This window comes from Megalobrama amblycephala, linkage group LG5, assembly GCF_018812025.1.
Source record: "Megalobrama amblycephala isolate DHTTF-2021 linkage group LG5, ASM1881202v1, whole genome shotgun sequence".
Taxonomy (NCBI): Eukaryota; Metazoa; Chordata; class Actinopteri; order Cypriniformes; family Xenocyprididae; genus Megalobrama; species Megalobrama amblycephala.
The window spans coordinates 37,530,062-37,546,810 of NC_063048.1; the positions used below are offsets into that span (position 1 = coordinate 37,530,062).

The window sequence follows — 16,749 nt, forward strand, 5'->3', positions numbered from 1 at the left end:
TGCAAGGATTGATGACTTTATTGAGAAACAGTCTTTCGCTCTTGAACCATTACAGGACCAAGCGAAGCCTTGCCTTCCCACTGAAGGCCTAGAGGGGGAAGAAGAGGAAAAAAAAAAAAAAAAAAAAAAAAAAAAAAAAAAAGGATTGAGCACTTGAAAACATTAAAAGCAGCCTTAGAAAGGGAGATCTACCAACCTCCAAAGGGAGAAGCAGCAAATCCACCATCAGGACCACATGTTGAGTCACAGCAACCACAAACTTGGTCGTTTCCGTCAGCAGCAAACCACCTGTAACAGACATGCCAGCTTCAACATGAGCAAAGTCATCTTTGAAGTCAAAGACCTAAAGTCAAAAGTTAAGAGGGTGAAATGTACCCATTAGCGAAGGAACAGGATTTGCGCTGAGCATCACTTGGTACAGAAGCAATAGTTGCCTTCAGAATACATGTTATATAGATCTGCAAGGGATGACAAGTCACATACACAGATTGGTAGTTAAACTCACTCATGATATTCTTAGTACATACATAAGGACTGGAGCTCTCCTGGAACATGAACGCCTCCAGCTGGAACTGGATCTTGTCCTCCTGGGACCGAGGCATGAAGCGGGAGCTGGAAGCTGTAGCCTTGGCATCCACAAAACACCTGAGAAGTGGTTACAAAGAACTCATGAATATCAACTGTATCAAGCAACTTGACCTAACCCATGACTCTGACAGTTACAAAAGAGTCCTATTAAAAACCAAGACCCTTGACCTTACCCATGATTCTCAATGAAGGAATATCTCGGAAGAGAGTTCACATCTGGTCCTTGAGTGGCCACACAGCTGTCCACAAACACACGCAGAGGCACATGATTGTACACCTTCACAGACGCCTCAACGTTAATAACGCCACCCAGAAAGTAAGAGTTTGAAGGCCTCTGATAGGACCAATCATCTACAAAAAAAACAAAAACCAAAAACAACATTTTAGGCACAGCCACAATCATAAGGTTAAAGATATAAACCTGTACTAACCCATCATGAGCTTCAGGGAGAACAGCAAGACTTCTTCACCAACCTCCGTTGAGGCATAAGGGATCCATGTTGGCCTCAAAGCATTACTGCTTACATTTTGAAGCCTGTGGTTCATGAAAGTACCCATTAGATGGTCTCAAAGCTGCACAAGAAGCATACAGAAAGTCAAAGACCACTTACCTTTGATAATGGCATTGAATGCCAACAACTGCACCATCTGCCCGGGTAATTGGAGTACCAGCAAGTGCCTCAGGGGTGTAGGTAAGCGAGAAGGTGTAGACAAGCTCATCCTCATTCATCTGTAAGAGATTGTGGTTATCTGTGAAGGTCATCGCAAAGACGGTGCACTAATCTTTGGGAGAAAGTGCATTGTGCAATATGGTGCAATAACTCCTAAACGAGCCAATTGGTTTAAAAAAAAAAAAAAAAAAAAAAAAATTATATTATATATATATATTATATTATATTATATTATATTATATTATATTATATTATATTATATTATATTATATTATATTATATTATATTATATATATTATATATATTATATTATATTATATTATATTATATTATATTATATTATATTATATTATATTATATTATATTATATTATGACAACGGTGTTGCCATAGAAAAGTGCAGGTCTCAAACTTAGGATTAAACATGTGCTGTTCCAGGTTAAAAACTAGCTTTAACACTAGAGCACAGGTTATTCTTGTTTAAGCAGCATTCACACCATTTATGGGATAGTTCATGTCATTGTCTGAGGAGTTTTAAAGAGGCATGCAGTCTGAGAAACCAGGGTTTACACATTCAAACAGATAGGACTCTCAGCTGCCCTGGCTTTGCAAATGCTGCAACAAGTGAACTGACTTTCCTTGAAAGAGACTTTGGCTATCCTCTGCCACAAACAACCCATCAAGATTAAAGAGTTCTTACCATCTGCACGCTGTTGCAGTCCTGTAGTTCATACTCAAAGATGAGCACCCTAGACTCAGTGTCCTGACCAACAACAGGACATCCACCTAGAGACAGACCACTTGGCTGGATCAACTGACCATTGCTGAACAAGTCCTGCTGGACCTCTACAAGAACCCGGTTCTCACTGCATTGAACAGCTACACTGCTGGGAGTCACAGGTTGCCTCAACTGGAAGTCCACTGCCAACTCTCTCTGCACCTCAGGAACAACGGGATACCTCCAATCCAAAGGCTTCACTGGACCCTGCAACAGCTGCTTCTCCTGAAGACCAAAAGGATCCTGTGCAAGGTTTCTTGAGACAGGACTCAGAGGACTCTGAGAAGCCACTTGCAAAGGGTTCCAGAGCCCTAGAGGAGAAAGGCCAGGACTTCTGGAAGCTGGATCTGATTTTGGCCTCATGCTTCTTGGACTTTGACTGTACCTCAAACTTCCCCACGCATCAGGCAGATCAAATGCAACAAGCACAACCACCACTAACACACCTTGCAGAAACTCCATTCTAACAAACATTAAGACAAATGTCACAACACACACCAGTGCTTTGCTTGGCCATTTTGTACAGCTTTGAATTAAGGTGGCTCCTCCCCTTTTAGCTTAATTGATTACCTTTAATTCTCTTCTGGACCTGTAGAGTTTAAGCATCTTGGAGACCCACCCCTCTGCACATTTTGCATTTGTCTCTTTTATCTGACACATTGAGGGGGCATTTACATGACACCATTTTCAACTAAAAACTGAAAACTTTTTATGCATTTTGGCCAATTATTTACAGAACAGCAGCATTTTGGGGGCCTAAAAATGCAAACTTTTAAAAATGGGTTTCAAAGTGCAAGTCTTTGAAAACGATACATTTATTGTCTGCGTGTAAACTATAAAAACATGAATTAGTGAAAGTGGTGATGTCATGCGAATGCGTATTACACGTTTAGTCTATAAAGTGGTGCATGTATGACATCAGAATCTGTAAGACTAACTCACCACTGGTTTTCATATGGGGTTTTATAATGGGGTTTTTCAATTTATTAATAAAACAAAGCCTGTGCTAAACATAACTTGATCCTTTGACGTTTTGTTCTACAACATACACACTCAAACCCCAAACTGTCTTTTCTAGCTACTTATTAAAAATCTAAGTTTTAACTACTTGAAAATTTGTCTTTTTCACTATTGGTGTGTGTAATTTATTTTGTAAAAAATGTCAAAGTATTGCCAGGTTGTTTACCAATGGCTTTATTTTACACACACAAAAAACACATTATACAACCCCCTAGAAAAATTCAAAAGGAACCAGCAGCAAATTAGTTTTCTGGGTTCTGACGTCATACCTGCACCACTCTATAGGCACATAATGTTTCTTTACAAAGCATCATTGCCAACAACTGGCTTGGCAGCAGAATACAGTAATTCTTATAATTTTCACAGATCCATGTGAACAAGGATTGTTTTGATAAAAGTCGTCTGTACACAAAACTTTTCCATTCTTAGTAGTTTGTGGAACTCTCACCTAATGAGTTGATAATCTGAATCAAGTGTGTTAAAGGTCCCGTTCTTCGTGATCCCATGTTTCAAACTTTAGTTAGTGTGTAATGTTGTTGTTAGAATATAAATAAAATCTGTAAAATTTTAAAGCTCAAAGTTCAATGCCAAGCGAGATATTTTATTTAACAGAAGTTGCCTACATCGAACGGCCAGTTTGGACTACATCCCTCTACTTCCTTCTTTAATGACGTCACTAAAACAGTTTTTTGACTAACCTCCGCCCACAGGAATACACAAAAAAGGGGGCGTGGTCTTGTTGCGCTCCCACGGAGAAGAGCAAGAGTTGCGTTTGTAGAGTGTGTTTGTCGCCATGTCGTCGAAACGCTGTTATTTTCATCCCGCAGTCCAATCACCTTTGTTTGGCCTTCCCAGGGACACTGTACTTAGAGATCAATGGTTACAATGTATGTTTAACTCGGTTCCCGAAAATTATAATTGTGGTATCCTTACTGCAATAGTTAATGTTTGACTGCAGTGCACATAATGGCCACAAGAGGGGACTATGCTTATGTATATGGCTGTTTTCCGTATGAGGTACTCTTCTGAGTGAGTGCTAACGTTGTACATTTTCTGTCGCTGCTTGTGGAGATTAAAGAGTTCAGTCTCTCGGGAATTATTGTCTTTTGTGTTCATTCGGCACGACACCACAATAATCCACATGTAAAACTATGTGCAGCACACGTTATGGTAAGAGGCGTGACCTTTCCGGGCAAGGTGCGCTCTCTCTATGGCTCTGGGTTCGCTAAGCTGCTGTCGAATCACAACACAGGAACCGCTGGCACAATCAGAACTCGTTACGTATTTCTGAAGAAGGGACTTCATAGAACAAGGAAGTCATCAGCCCGTTTGTATGACAGTGGAAACAGCGGTATACAGATAAGTAAATTATGTGAAAAATACTGTGTTTTTTACACGCGAAACATGAACACATGTTATATTGCACACTATAAACACAATCAAAGCTTCAAAAAACCACGAAAAACGGGACCCTTAAATAAGAGAGAAATACAAAATGTGCACATCAGTGGGTCCCTAGGACCAGGGGCCTCATTTATAAAACTTTGCATATATTTCATCCTAAAAGTGTACGTATGCACAAAAAAAATCTATATTTTTATAAAACTATGCGTACGCCAGAACCTGCGCACAAATCCCTTTATAAATCCCAGTCAGTAGAAAATTGAGCGTAGGCTACGTGCATCTCCACCGTCTCCTCCCCGAAATCACCATATATGGAGCTTACGACACCTAGTTTTACTATGCATAACCTCATCTGCATATTATTTCCATGCATATTCCCATCACGTGACACCATCGTTAACACCGTCAAAGATAAGAGACACTGGAAAATATTAGATAAGGACTATAAATGCCATTTGTGCAATACACATTACATTGATAAAAATCATCCAATGTCCTCTTTATGTTTTAGAATAATTATATCAAAATATCCATAAAAACAAAATTGTATAAAATACTTCAGATAAAGGTTTTAGAATAGAGTTGATTCATTTATTTCCACTGGCCAGATAGTATTTTCAAAGTTTAAAACAATTCGATTCAAATTTATACAGTTTTGCTGATAAGGTGAAGATTTCTTATAGGATGTTTATAGGCTGTTTTTAGTGGAAACAGATAGACCTACTTATATTGCAGTGTAAATACAATTGTCTGACTTGGCGCATCACTGACAAAGTATTTTAAAAAGAAAATCTTACCGTTTACCTCAAATTATATCCTTCAAATACAGTGGTAATTGTTTGAAGATCCTTCACACGACAACACCTCCTGCAGCTATGGTTGTACAGTAAGATATCATTGGAAGTATTCAAACTGGACAACAGACTATTCGACCACCGAATCCAGCAGTGTCTTTCATAATATCAGAGTTAAGTGTGCATCACTGATCGTTGTTCTCGCTAAAATATTTTGTCATAACATCTGCAGTTTAGTTTAAAGAGGAATTATTGTGCTCCTAACGCTCCTCCATGTCACAGGAAAAGTGATCGAATGAAGCACATTTACTATCTGAATTCATATAATTTAACTTCTCCTGTAACTTCAGCGCTTATCGCCATTAGTGAAAGTGTAATATTAATGTAAATGTGTATATCAAAATGAAAATGTGTTTCCATGCGACACATGTCATGAATATGAAGGAGGTTTTATGAATGACAACTGTCATTAAGTGTCATTCACTCAATTATGTCATTTTTAATGCAAAGATGACATTGTTTGAGATGTCCGAGTTATGACAACTTGACATAAACCAATACATCATAACCTGTCAGTGTCTTTGTCATGACAACTTGACATCATTTAGCTTTATGGGTTAACATTACATTAAACTGTCATGTGGTTGGTTTTGACATTGGCTGTCATGAGGCCATTATAATAGTGTCATAAATATGTATCTTGAGCTCAAGTACAGTGGTACAAATTGAACTTGTCATTAAAATGTCATTAAGTGACAGCGTCATGACTATTTTTCATTTCATGTTTTTTTTTTTTTTTTTTTTTTAAGTTTCCTCCAACAGAAGGTCAGATAATAGACAATTTCAAGTTTCGCAAAAAAGATGACACTGTTATAAAATAATGGTAACACTTTATTTTAGGGTCTTTTAACTAGTTGCTTATTACTATTAGCATTCATATGGCTAAAATATTGGCTATTTATTAGTACTTATAAAGCACATATTAATGCCTTATTCTGCATGACCATATTCTACATTCTTAATCCTACCCAATACCTAAACCTAACAATTAACTATAATAAGCAGTAAATTAAGAGTGTATTGAGGAAAAAGGTCATAGTTAATTGTTTATATATGTGTTCCCTATACTGAAGTGTTACCAAAATAATGTAATGTAATGTTAACCCATAAAGCTAAGTAGTTTTTTAAAGTTTGAAAATTAATCTGCTATGTAATGTTTATGACAGGTTATGATGTTTTGCTAATGTCAAGTTGTCATGACAAAGACACTGACAGGTTATGATGTGTTGGTTTATGTCAAGTTGTCGTAACAAAGACATCTCAAACAATGTCATCTTTGCATTAAAAATGACATAATTGAGTGAATGACATTTAATGACAGTTGTCATAAACATGCATAAAACCTCCTTCATATTCATGACACGTGTCATGTCAAGATTATGAAGGTGTCATGTCAGTCTTATGCACACCCCTTCAAGTAAAGTGTTACCCAAAGTTTTATAAATGAGGCCCCAGAACTGAAAAGCACTGCATTAACATAAGAACTTACTAAAAGGGAAAAAAAAAAAAAAAAAAAAAAGCAGCTTCAGTTTAAGCTACATTCAGTCACAATTTTACAACCAAGAAACTGACAGCTTGTCTACGATAGAAACTTCTTTAAAAAAAAAAAAAAAAAAAAAAAGCACCTAAGCTCAAACAAGTGATAGTCTAGAGATACTTAAAGGTTTATGAATACAGATCATAGAAATTTTTAATTTAAACACTAGGGCTTAAGCTTGGAAATTACACATTTGTATATAAAGATATGCATACACTTTGTGAGCATAGACATGATAGGAAGACTGATGCCATCACCTACAGTGCTTTATGGGACAAGGCATGCCTCCAGAGCTCTTTGGAATTAGAGCTGCACGATTAATCATATCGCAATCGCAATCGCGATGTCAAGCTTGTGCGATTATATGACGCAAAATGCTGCGATTTTATGAAATAAAATAATAATAATAATTTAATAAATAAATAAATACATGTGTGGACACGACAACCCATTCTCTGAGAGCCGTTTGCCCATTTTATACACCGCTAACAAAAAGAAGACCAGTCAGTTTCAGTTTAAGCAGTGGCACGTGTGGCGCGCATGGTCATGTCATGACTTTTTCCGGTGTGCAGCGCAGAGAACGGGTAGATGGATGCGGAGCAAACGGTCACTGAACTGGTGGCAAGAAAAAATGCTACCTCTGTATGGTAGCATGGCGATATTTTGGCTATAAGATTATAAACCCAGATTAGCAGTGGTTAAACGGATCGTTGTTGATCCGTGATCCGTACGGACCAAGGCCCACGGTTCGGGACGCATGTGTTTCGCGGATCAATTGCAACTTTAACCGCAATAGAGTAAAAGGTTATCATTTGAACGTGTTTGTCTTGCTAGTTTACACATTAAATAGATATAATAAAACCATTCCAGCGCGCTAGAAGAGGCAAAAGGATTTAATTCGGTATCGCACGCAGCGCTGTTATCGGTGCGCACATGACGCACATACATACAAGGCTCACGCGCACAGAGAGAGAGAGGCGCGTTATAGCTCCAAATTGATTTCTCTTTCGCGTCCTCAATGCACTTGGATGGTCACATACACGCATTATGTCAGTCAAAATACCTCTCTCAGCAAGTCTTCTCGTAAACACTTTCGGTTAATTTCTTAAGTGAAGGAGGTGAGAATTCAGATGTGTATCTATCTGATGTGTGCGTGCATGTCTTACTCTTAAAGTGACAGCAACCTATAAATACCTGCTGTTGTCTGTCATGTAAATCAAACAACAAAACACAGCTTTAACAAAGATTAATCTATATTAACCCCCTACTGCACACATGTTGATGGCAAATGAAAAAAAATATTCCACATAATTTTTTGGTTCTTTTGGGAACATTTTATTGATTAAAAAAAAAATGTTTTCGTTGCCTCAGGGCAACGTTGTGCGACAATGGTACAGAGTCATAGAGAAAATTATCATCAAAATCAAATTTTTTTTGTAAAAAAAATTCAAGAAATCATTAAGTAAAAAGGGAAAAACACTTGAAAGACATTGATGTATTGAATTTGATACATGCATAGGTCTGTATCATGTAGTGTGCTATGCAATATAATGTACTTCATGTAATAAGATTTCACTCTGTACGGAACTTCAAAAAGCACTTCTTCTCTGCTGTGACATAGTGGTGTATGTTACAATTTTTGCACATCACTTTGGGTGTTCCTGCACACCCAGGAATCTTGCATCTTCCCTTCTTATAATACATTGTTGCCAATGAGAGGTACTGTCTAAAACCTCCTCAAAAAGTACCCCTTATCGCACAACGAAAAGAAAAACTGAATTTCTGAACATGCAAAATAAAAAAAACTTCATAAAACCTGACAAAAGGCTTCTCTACACCTTCAAACACACACACATATTTTTTATGTACAGTTCATGTCGTTTTAAATAAGATTACTAAAGCAAATAATATTGTCTTCTTCTCACACCATGTGCTCCTGTGACCATGTGCCACGTCCCACCTTTAAATGGTGCTTGATATTGACTCCAACACCTTACTGAACTGTTATTTGGTACTTTCTCGACCTTTCTAATTGGTTGATATCATTTAAAGAAATATTTACTAAACATAGGGCTTAAGAAAACTTTCCATTGCCTGAGGGCAACGCTGTGCTGTAGAGGGTTAAATTTATACAGTGACCAGTGTCATTTTACATTTAATTATTACATTTCTGTGCATGAAAATTAATACTACAGTTAGACCTTATTTGTAACTTTATGTAGTATTTATCTATGCTTGTTGTAATTGGTGTACAGTATTTGTTCTTTTTACAGTCTGTTCACTTGCCTTTAATAATGTATTACTTAGGCTAGTAGTTTATGCTGTGGTATCAGAGTAGTTTAAGTGGGCTAAGTAATACATGCAAAGTTAAGTTACCCCCATCCCCCAATTTTTTTTTTTGTGCTGATCCGAAAAATGATCTGATCCGTGACGTCATAACCGTGATGTGATCCGAACCGTGAGTTTTGTGATCCGTTGAACCACAGATTAGTAAAGAAACAAACATCTTAAATGGAATTATAACAAGTTTGCAGTAATGCAAAGGTGTTATTATTTAATTTTGTAAAAATATTTTAATTTGAAAACACTGTGCATTTATTTGTTGTTGTTGCTAGTTTGAGTTAAGAAATACACATTTCAGCATTATCAGTAATCTGTGTGTGCATTTTCATAGAGAACCAAGCAAGATGACTCATGATACTATTTGTTTATTATATCGCTATCGCATATCGCAATCGCAATATTGACCTCAATAATCGCAATATGACATTTTCCCCAAATCGTGCAGCCCTATTTGGAATCAATTGCAGTAAGACTTTAATTTACAGTGCTGTAGTTACATGATACTATTAAAGTACATGTAGTAACAGTAAAATTACAATTAACCCCCAACCCAACCCTAAGTGTAACTATAATACGTAGATGTAGTTAATAGTACTCAGTACTTATTACAATGTAACTATGGCACTTAAAGTAACCTCAATGCTTGCCAAGTAACATTTACCAGGAATTCTGTTAAATAGTAACAACCTGATGGCTTCAAAAGCATAATTAACCTTGAACTCACAACAGCAGTCTCAAAACTCAAAGTTGCCTATAGTAAAGTTTAAGCTCCTGTAATGCTACAGTTGCATGCTGTATGTGTTCTAAATTCCCTGTAAGAGTATACGGGAAGGACTTTTGTCATGAAGCATCTTATAGTGTATTTCCACTGGGTGGCGCTAGTTTCCGCTATTCCGCTATTGTGTTTTTACTTTCACTTTTGCCAGCCGTTTGCTCCGCCATTTCTTCAGGTGTTAATGTGCGTGATTGAATGTAAGTTTATTATTTAATTATACAAATTATAAGTGATACATGTTTATTATGTTGTTGTGTTTAAATATTCAGTTTGTGCAACCGAATTTTACATTGTGCACTATGTTATAATATGAGAGCTATATACAGTGATTCACGTGCATATGTTCACGGCTGTTAATCCCCTCTCTGTGACATTGGTACATGCATAACTTGTCAGTAGTGTGTTACTGTTTGTTTATGTAACTTAATGTTATTGGACATACACTGATGTATATTTTTATTTTGTTCATTTCAGAAAGACCACATTTAATACCTTGCACATAACTGAATGATGCCAAATATGCAAACAAATATAAAGAGTTGAACTGTTCCATGTCTCCTGTCACGCTTCTTACCGGAGCCCCGTAGTGGATGAGCATTCACCTACCTATATTATTAGTTATAGTTCTTTTCATTTGGTCCTTCGAGCCGGATGCTACACTCATTACGGTGATATGGAGCAATGGAGCCAATATTACTCTCCTGATACCACACATCCTGTTCGACCACAGGCCAGAGCACGTCAGCTCTCAACACGTCTGCAAGCTTATGACATAACATTGCCTAAATCTCTCATACCAGACCCTGCGCTGTACGACAGTTCATACCACCAGCCAAGGATGAATCACCCAGCATCACAGCTAAACCTCAGTGGACAGGCCGAGCCAGTCTCGACTGTGGAGCAGCTTCCTATGAGTGAGTTATCTCTGGTGCAGTATGGAGTAGGTCAAGCTACAGGTCATTTGGGCAGCGTTGATAATGGATCTGGTGTTTTTGCAAGACAGCTAGATGATGACAGATCCTATAGTCATTCTAGATCACCTGTAGTTCAGCGAGAATATCACAGTCTATCCGAACGTGAGTCTCTTAGCAGTGGTGCTGTTTCACCTTCACTCCGTGATGAAGAACAGGCTAGAGCCATCTCACCACCTGTGGTCAGACCAAAAGCTACTGCGACACCATCTATCCCACTTCAGCCATTCCATGCTGCTGTAGTCACCCGAGACATTTCTCAACAGTCAGCTCCATGGCATATGACACAAACGATGCCTAATGCCGCATATGGTACGACTGCGCCATATCTTGGTGTCTCACCTTCATCCGCTCCACATGCAATGCTGCATCAGCAAACTTCATCCAGTACACTAGATTTTCGTCCTTCATGCCAACTTACCTCATCATTGCCACGTACTGTTACATCAGTGAAGCTGCCTTTAGTTACAACAGCCCACACCACTTGTGTGCCACCTGTCTATCAGTTACAGACTACTGTTCCATGCCAACCACAATGGCAGTCATTCACCATGCCAGACCCATATCGACCTCCACCATCAGTCCCAGGGTATTATGTCACTCAGCCGTCTATTCACATTCCAGGACAGACCTGGTATGGCTCTCCAGCAATGTACCCGCCACTACCTCCAACCCCTGTTTACCAGCCAATACCTGCAGCGCTTCCACTCCAGCCAGTTCCAATCCCAACATTACCTAAACTTGTGAATGATAGTGAGAGAGAGTTTACAGATCTGAAGATGGCTTTGGATAATCTCCTCAATCCTCACACTGAGCTCACTGAACATTATAAATATAGGGTGTTAATGGAACAGTTAGTCCTGGAGGAAGCAAGGCTTATCGTCCAAGCATGCCGGCATCATCCTGCACCCTATGCAGCAGCTATGACAGCATTACAACGTCAGTATGGCCAACCTCATCAGCTGGCTCAAAGTGAAATTGCATCTTTGTTAAATTCGCCTGATATTAGAGCTGGGGATGCAAAGGCTTTCCAGAGTTTTGCGCTCAATGTTGACTTGTTAGTAGGCATGCTGATGTCACTTGAGGGGCCACAGGGACGAGAACTCACTTGCACGGGGCATGTTGACAGACTACTCAGTAAGCTACCCAAGCATTACAGAGATAGTTTTATTGAGCACCTCCAGTTACGAGGCAGACTGAGCACTGACAGCCTCAACCCGTATAACCTTCATGATCTTGCTGACTGGTTGAAAGTGAAAGCAGAGGCTCAGCGTCTGTCATCTAAAATGGTACAGCGCTACCAGACTGAGAGAGTTCAAGTCCCACGTAGAGAACGTCAACCCATTCCGAAGCCCCAAACTCGACTCACTGCAGTGTATCATGGCAGCAACCAACCCAAAGAGGTCAGTACAGTAAATTATGCCCATACAGAGCCTGCTCATGCCCAGCAATCAGTTAAGAAGCTGAAACGTCTATGTCTGTTCTGTAAAAGTCAAGAGCACTATTTGTCGCAGTGTAGTGAAATCACTGAGCGCTCACCGGAACAGATTTTCAAGTGGATAAAGGACAGTAAGAGATGTTGGAAATGTGGACGTACAAGTCATAAATGTGAGGAATGCACGCTAAAGAAACCTTGCAGAGAATGTGGTAATATACACCTCAGTGTGCTGCATTCCATTGCCAAAGATGGTCCCAACCTTGTGCTACTTACGACGTCTGGAGATCGAGCATATCTGACTTCCCCTAGCTCAACAGGACGTGTTTACCTGAAAGTCGTCCCAGTGCTGCTGTGGAAAGGCAAAAGATCTGTACCAACATATGCTATCCTGGATGACGGGGCCCAGCGGAGTATTGTTCTTCCAGCAGCAGTTCAGCAGCTAGGACTTGTGGGTAGGGAAGAGCATATGGCCCTTCGCACCATCCGACATGATGTCACTGAGTTAAAGGGACAGTCAATCGATCTGCTACTTTCCACACAGTCAAGTCCAAAGGAGAAGTACAGCCTCACAAATGTATTTACTGCTCCTCTCCTTACGTTAACTGACCAAACGTATCCCATCCAGAGACTCCAGCGATGCTATTACCATCTCAGAGGGATTCCTCTTCCAACCTTTGATAAGGTGCAGCCCCTTCTCCTAATTGGGTCTGACTACCCAAACCTGATCACAGCCAAGGAGCCCATCAGACTAGGGCCAGCTGGTGGACCGGCAGCTGTTCGTACGCAGCTCGGTTGGGTTCTCCAGGGACCAGATGGACTTCTGCCACATCAGGTACCTTCACCACAGTGCTTATTCACTTCCCTTACTCCAATTCGCGATCCTGTTTACCAACATGTTGAGCGACTGTGGCAACTGGATGTCCTCCCATACCGCAGTGAAAAGCTGGTAACACGATCAAAACAGGATCAAGCAGCTGTGAATATGCTGGAGACCAGAACACGACGTGTGGAAGTTAATGGCATCTTGCGTTACGCTACTCCACTCCTTCGTGCACGGGATGCCCCACCTTTGAGAGGAATCAAAGAGTCAGTTTTGTCCAGCCTCAGAAACACTGAGAGGCGTCTCAGCAAAGACACAGAAAAGGCAAAGATGTATGAAGCTGAGATACAGAAACTCCTTGATTCAGGGTATGTTGTCAAGATACCCCTGGAGAATCTTCAGCCCATTGAGGAGTCATGGTTCATACCACATCACCTCGTACACCACAATGGCAAGGATCGGCTGGTTTTTAATTGCTCCTTTGTGCATCTAGGTGTTTCCCTTAATCAGCAGCTGCTTCCTGGTCCCAGCCTCAGTGCCTCATTGTTGGGAGTTCTCCTTCGGTTTCGGCAGTATGCGGTTGCCATCAGTGGTGACATACGTGGTATGTTTCACCAGGTGAGACTCCTACCCGAAGACAAACCCCTGTTGAGGTTTATTTGGAGGAACATGCGTAGGGAGGATCCACCTGACATTTACGAGTGGCAAGTCTTGCCCTTTGGGACGACCTGCAGTCCCTGCTGCGCCACCTTTGCTCTACAGAGACATGTGCGCAGCCAACAGCCCGGAAATGAAGAAGTGCTGCAGTCCATAGAGCGGAGTTTTTATGTAGACAATTGTCTGCAGAGTTTCGCCACTGCTATGGAAGCTAAGCAACTGATCGACAAGATGAGACCTCTACTAGCCTCAGGGGGCTTTGAAATAAGACAGTGGGCTTCTAATGTACCTTCAGTCATTCAGCACTTACCTTCCACAGCTCGCTCAGAGAGCATTGAACTGTGGTTGCAGCAGTATAATTTGGATCCCCTGGAACCAGCTCTGGGCTTGGTGTGGCACTGTCTAGAAGACCATGTGGGCTTCCGGAATCGTGAAATGATAAATAACCCCCCAACAATGAGACACATTTATAAGGTCTTGGCATCACAATATGACCCCCTGGGGTTTATCATCCCCTTTACCACACGGGCCAAGATTCTTGTCCAGAAGCTCTGGGCCAAACCAAGGAATTGGGATGATCCAAACCTTCCCACAGACTTGCTAGAGAAATGGAATAGGTGGGAGGAGGAGTTGCCCGACCTCAGCAAGATCAAGCTTCCCAGATGCTACATCCCTTCCAACTTTGATGTGGAGACATCAAAATTTAATTTGCATGTGTTCGGTGATGCATCGGAAGTGGCCTATGGATCGGTGGCTTACCTCCTTATTGAGCAGCATGGGAAGATCCACACCTCCTTTGTTATGGCCCGCTCTAGGGTAGCCCCCAAACGGCAGCTGTCAATGCCACGTCTCGAACTTTGCGCGGCTCTGACCAGTGCCCAGCTTGCCAATTTCCTCAGTCAGGAACTGACCATCGCCATAGAGAAGGTGACATTATGGACTGACTCTACTACTGTCCTGACATGGATACAGTCAGAGTCTTGTAAATATAAAGTTTTTGTTGGGACAAGAGTGGCGGAAATCCAAGAGTTGACCGAGCTTCACTCATGGAGGTATGTAGATTCCTCCAATAACCCGGCGGATGATATCACCAGAGGGAGGAAACTTACAGAGCTGGCAAACCCAGGTAGATGGAGTCAGGGTCCAAAATTCCTTTGTGAACCACCAGATCACTGGCCAGTCACGCCCTTGTTAGAGGCCCAAGATGACATATCAGAGAAAAGGAAAGCTGTCTTCTGTGGTCTGGTTGGGAATGGGGATCAAAGTTCTGGGATTCCTGATGCATCCCAGTATACTTCCTGGAGAGACTTGGTAAATGCTACTTACCAGTTTCTTCACGGGGCAGGCTACCCAAACCATGAGCACACAACACCCTGACTACCAGAGTGCGGAAGTACTCATATTGAGTCAATGTCAGGAGGAGACCTTCCCAGAGGAGCTTAGAGCCCTGAAGTCAGCGAAACCTGTGCCTGTTTCCAGTCGTCTGAACACACTTGCACCAGAGTTGGATTCCACACTGAGATTGATCCGTGTGGGAGGAAGACTGCGGAAACTGGATGACTTAAGTCAAATTGAGATCCACCCAGTGGTTTTAGACCCGCACCATAAAGTAACTAAACTTCTTATAAAGCACTTTGATGAACGCCTTCTCCACCCAGGACCTGACAGGGTTTTCGCCGAACTCCGTCGCCACTACTGGATCCTGAGAGGCAGACAAGCGGTAAGGCAACATCAGAGAGAGTGTGTAGAATGCCAAAAGTGGAGAGCCAAGCCGACTGTGCCTATCATGGCTGACTTACCTTTAGCTCGTCTGCGACTATACCAACCGCCTTTTTTCTCAACTGGAGTTGACTGCTTTGGGCCCTTCATTGTGAAGATTGGCCGTCGCACTGAAAAACGATGGGGAGTCATCTTCAAGTGCTTGACGACCAGATGCATTCACCTTGACCTCCTCAATAGCATTGATACCGATGCATTTTTGTTGGCACTTAGACGGTTTATAGCTCGCAGAGGAACCCCATCCGAAATTTTCTCGGATCAGGGGACCAATTTCCGAGGAGCTGCAACTGAATTACGGGAAGCCTTCAAAGTAATGGAACCCAAACTGCAAGAGTTGTTGGCTAACTATCAGATCAACTTTAGGATGAATCCTCCCGCCGCACCACACTTCGGAGGTGCATGGGAAAGGGAGATCAGATCAGTAAAGTCTGCCCTGCAGGTAGTTGTTGGTAGCCAGTCGGTTCCAGAGGAAGTACTACGCACAGTACTGATCGAAGTCGAGGGCATCCTTAACAGCAAGCCATTGGGATATGTCTCATCCGATGTGGCAGACATAGACCCGGTTACCCCTAACATGCTGCTCATGGGGCGGCGAGACGCCTCACTCCCCCAGGTAATCTACACTCCTGAACCGCTATCCAAGCGTCGCTGGCGTCACTCTCAAACCATTGTGGATCACTTCTGGTCATACTACACCCGGCATTACCTCCCAAGCCTTCAGACTCGCCAGAAGTGGCAGCGAGAAACCCAAGATTTAATGGAGAATATGGTAGTGATGATTATGGATCCGCAGCTTCCCAGAGCCCATTGGCCAACTGGTCAGGTAGTCAAGTTGATACCCAGTGCTGATGGACACATTAGGTCAGCTCAAATCAAGGTCAGTGATCGCTTATACATACGACCTGTGGCCAAACTCGTCAGACTTCCAGCACTTCCGGATGGAGGTGACGCTGACCCCAAGGACTAGGGAATTTCTCACACATATTAGCTATGCTAATCTGGGGGCGGCTGTTCTAAATTACCTGTAAGAGTATACGGGAAGGACTTTTGTCATGAAGCATCTTATAGTGTATTTCCACTGGGTGGTGCTAGTTTCCGCTATTCTGCTATTGTGT

General features: G+C 41.4%; 2 protein-coding genes across 3 annotated transcripts; one reads left to right on the forward strand and one right to left on the reverse strand.

The window, feature by feature from the left end:
* LOC125269284 (zona pellucida sperm-binding protein 3-like) lies at positions 1–2,541 on the reverse strand. Of its 2 annotated transcripts, XM_048192182.1 has the most exons (8): positions 1,959–2,539; positions 1,200–1,318; positions 1,020–1,123; positions 762–939; positions 528–645; positions 376–458; positions 197–288; positions 1–88 (listed from the first exon to the last, which is right to left on the reverse strand). In XM_048192182.1, the coding sequence occupies exons 1-8, from the start codon at positions 2,508–2,510 to the stop codon at positions 18–20; spliced, it is 1,317 nt and encodes a 438-aa protein (XP_048048139.1). In that variant the 5' UTR covers positions 2,511–2,539; the 3' UTR covers positions 1–17. The 2 variants fall into 2 exon arrangements, with proteins under 2 accessions (XP_048048139.1, XP_048048137.1); XM_048192180.1 differs by having other exon boundaries at positions 376–645; positions 1,959–2,541.
* A 7,441-nt stretch (positions 2,542–9,982) lies between these two features.
* On the forward strand, positions 9,983–16,601 carry LOC125268178. The gene is made up of 3 exons (XM_048190269.1): positions 9,983–10,166; positions 10,444–15,196; positions 15,273–16,601. Exons 2-3 carry the CDS (start codon positions 10,643–10,645, stop codon positions 16,599–16,601), a joined length of 5,883 nt encoding a protein of 1,960 aa, XP_048046226.1. The 5' UTR covers positions 9,983–10,166; positions 10,444–10,642.
* The last annotated feature ends 148 nt before the right edge of the window (positions 16,602–16,749 follow it).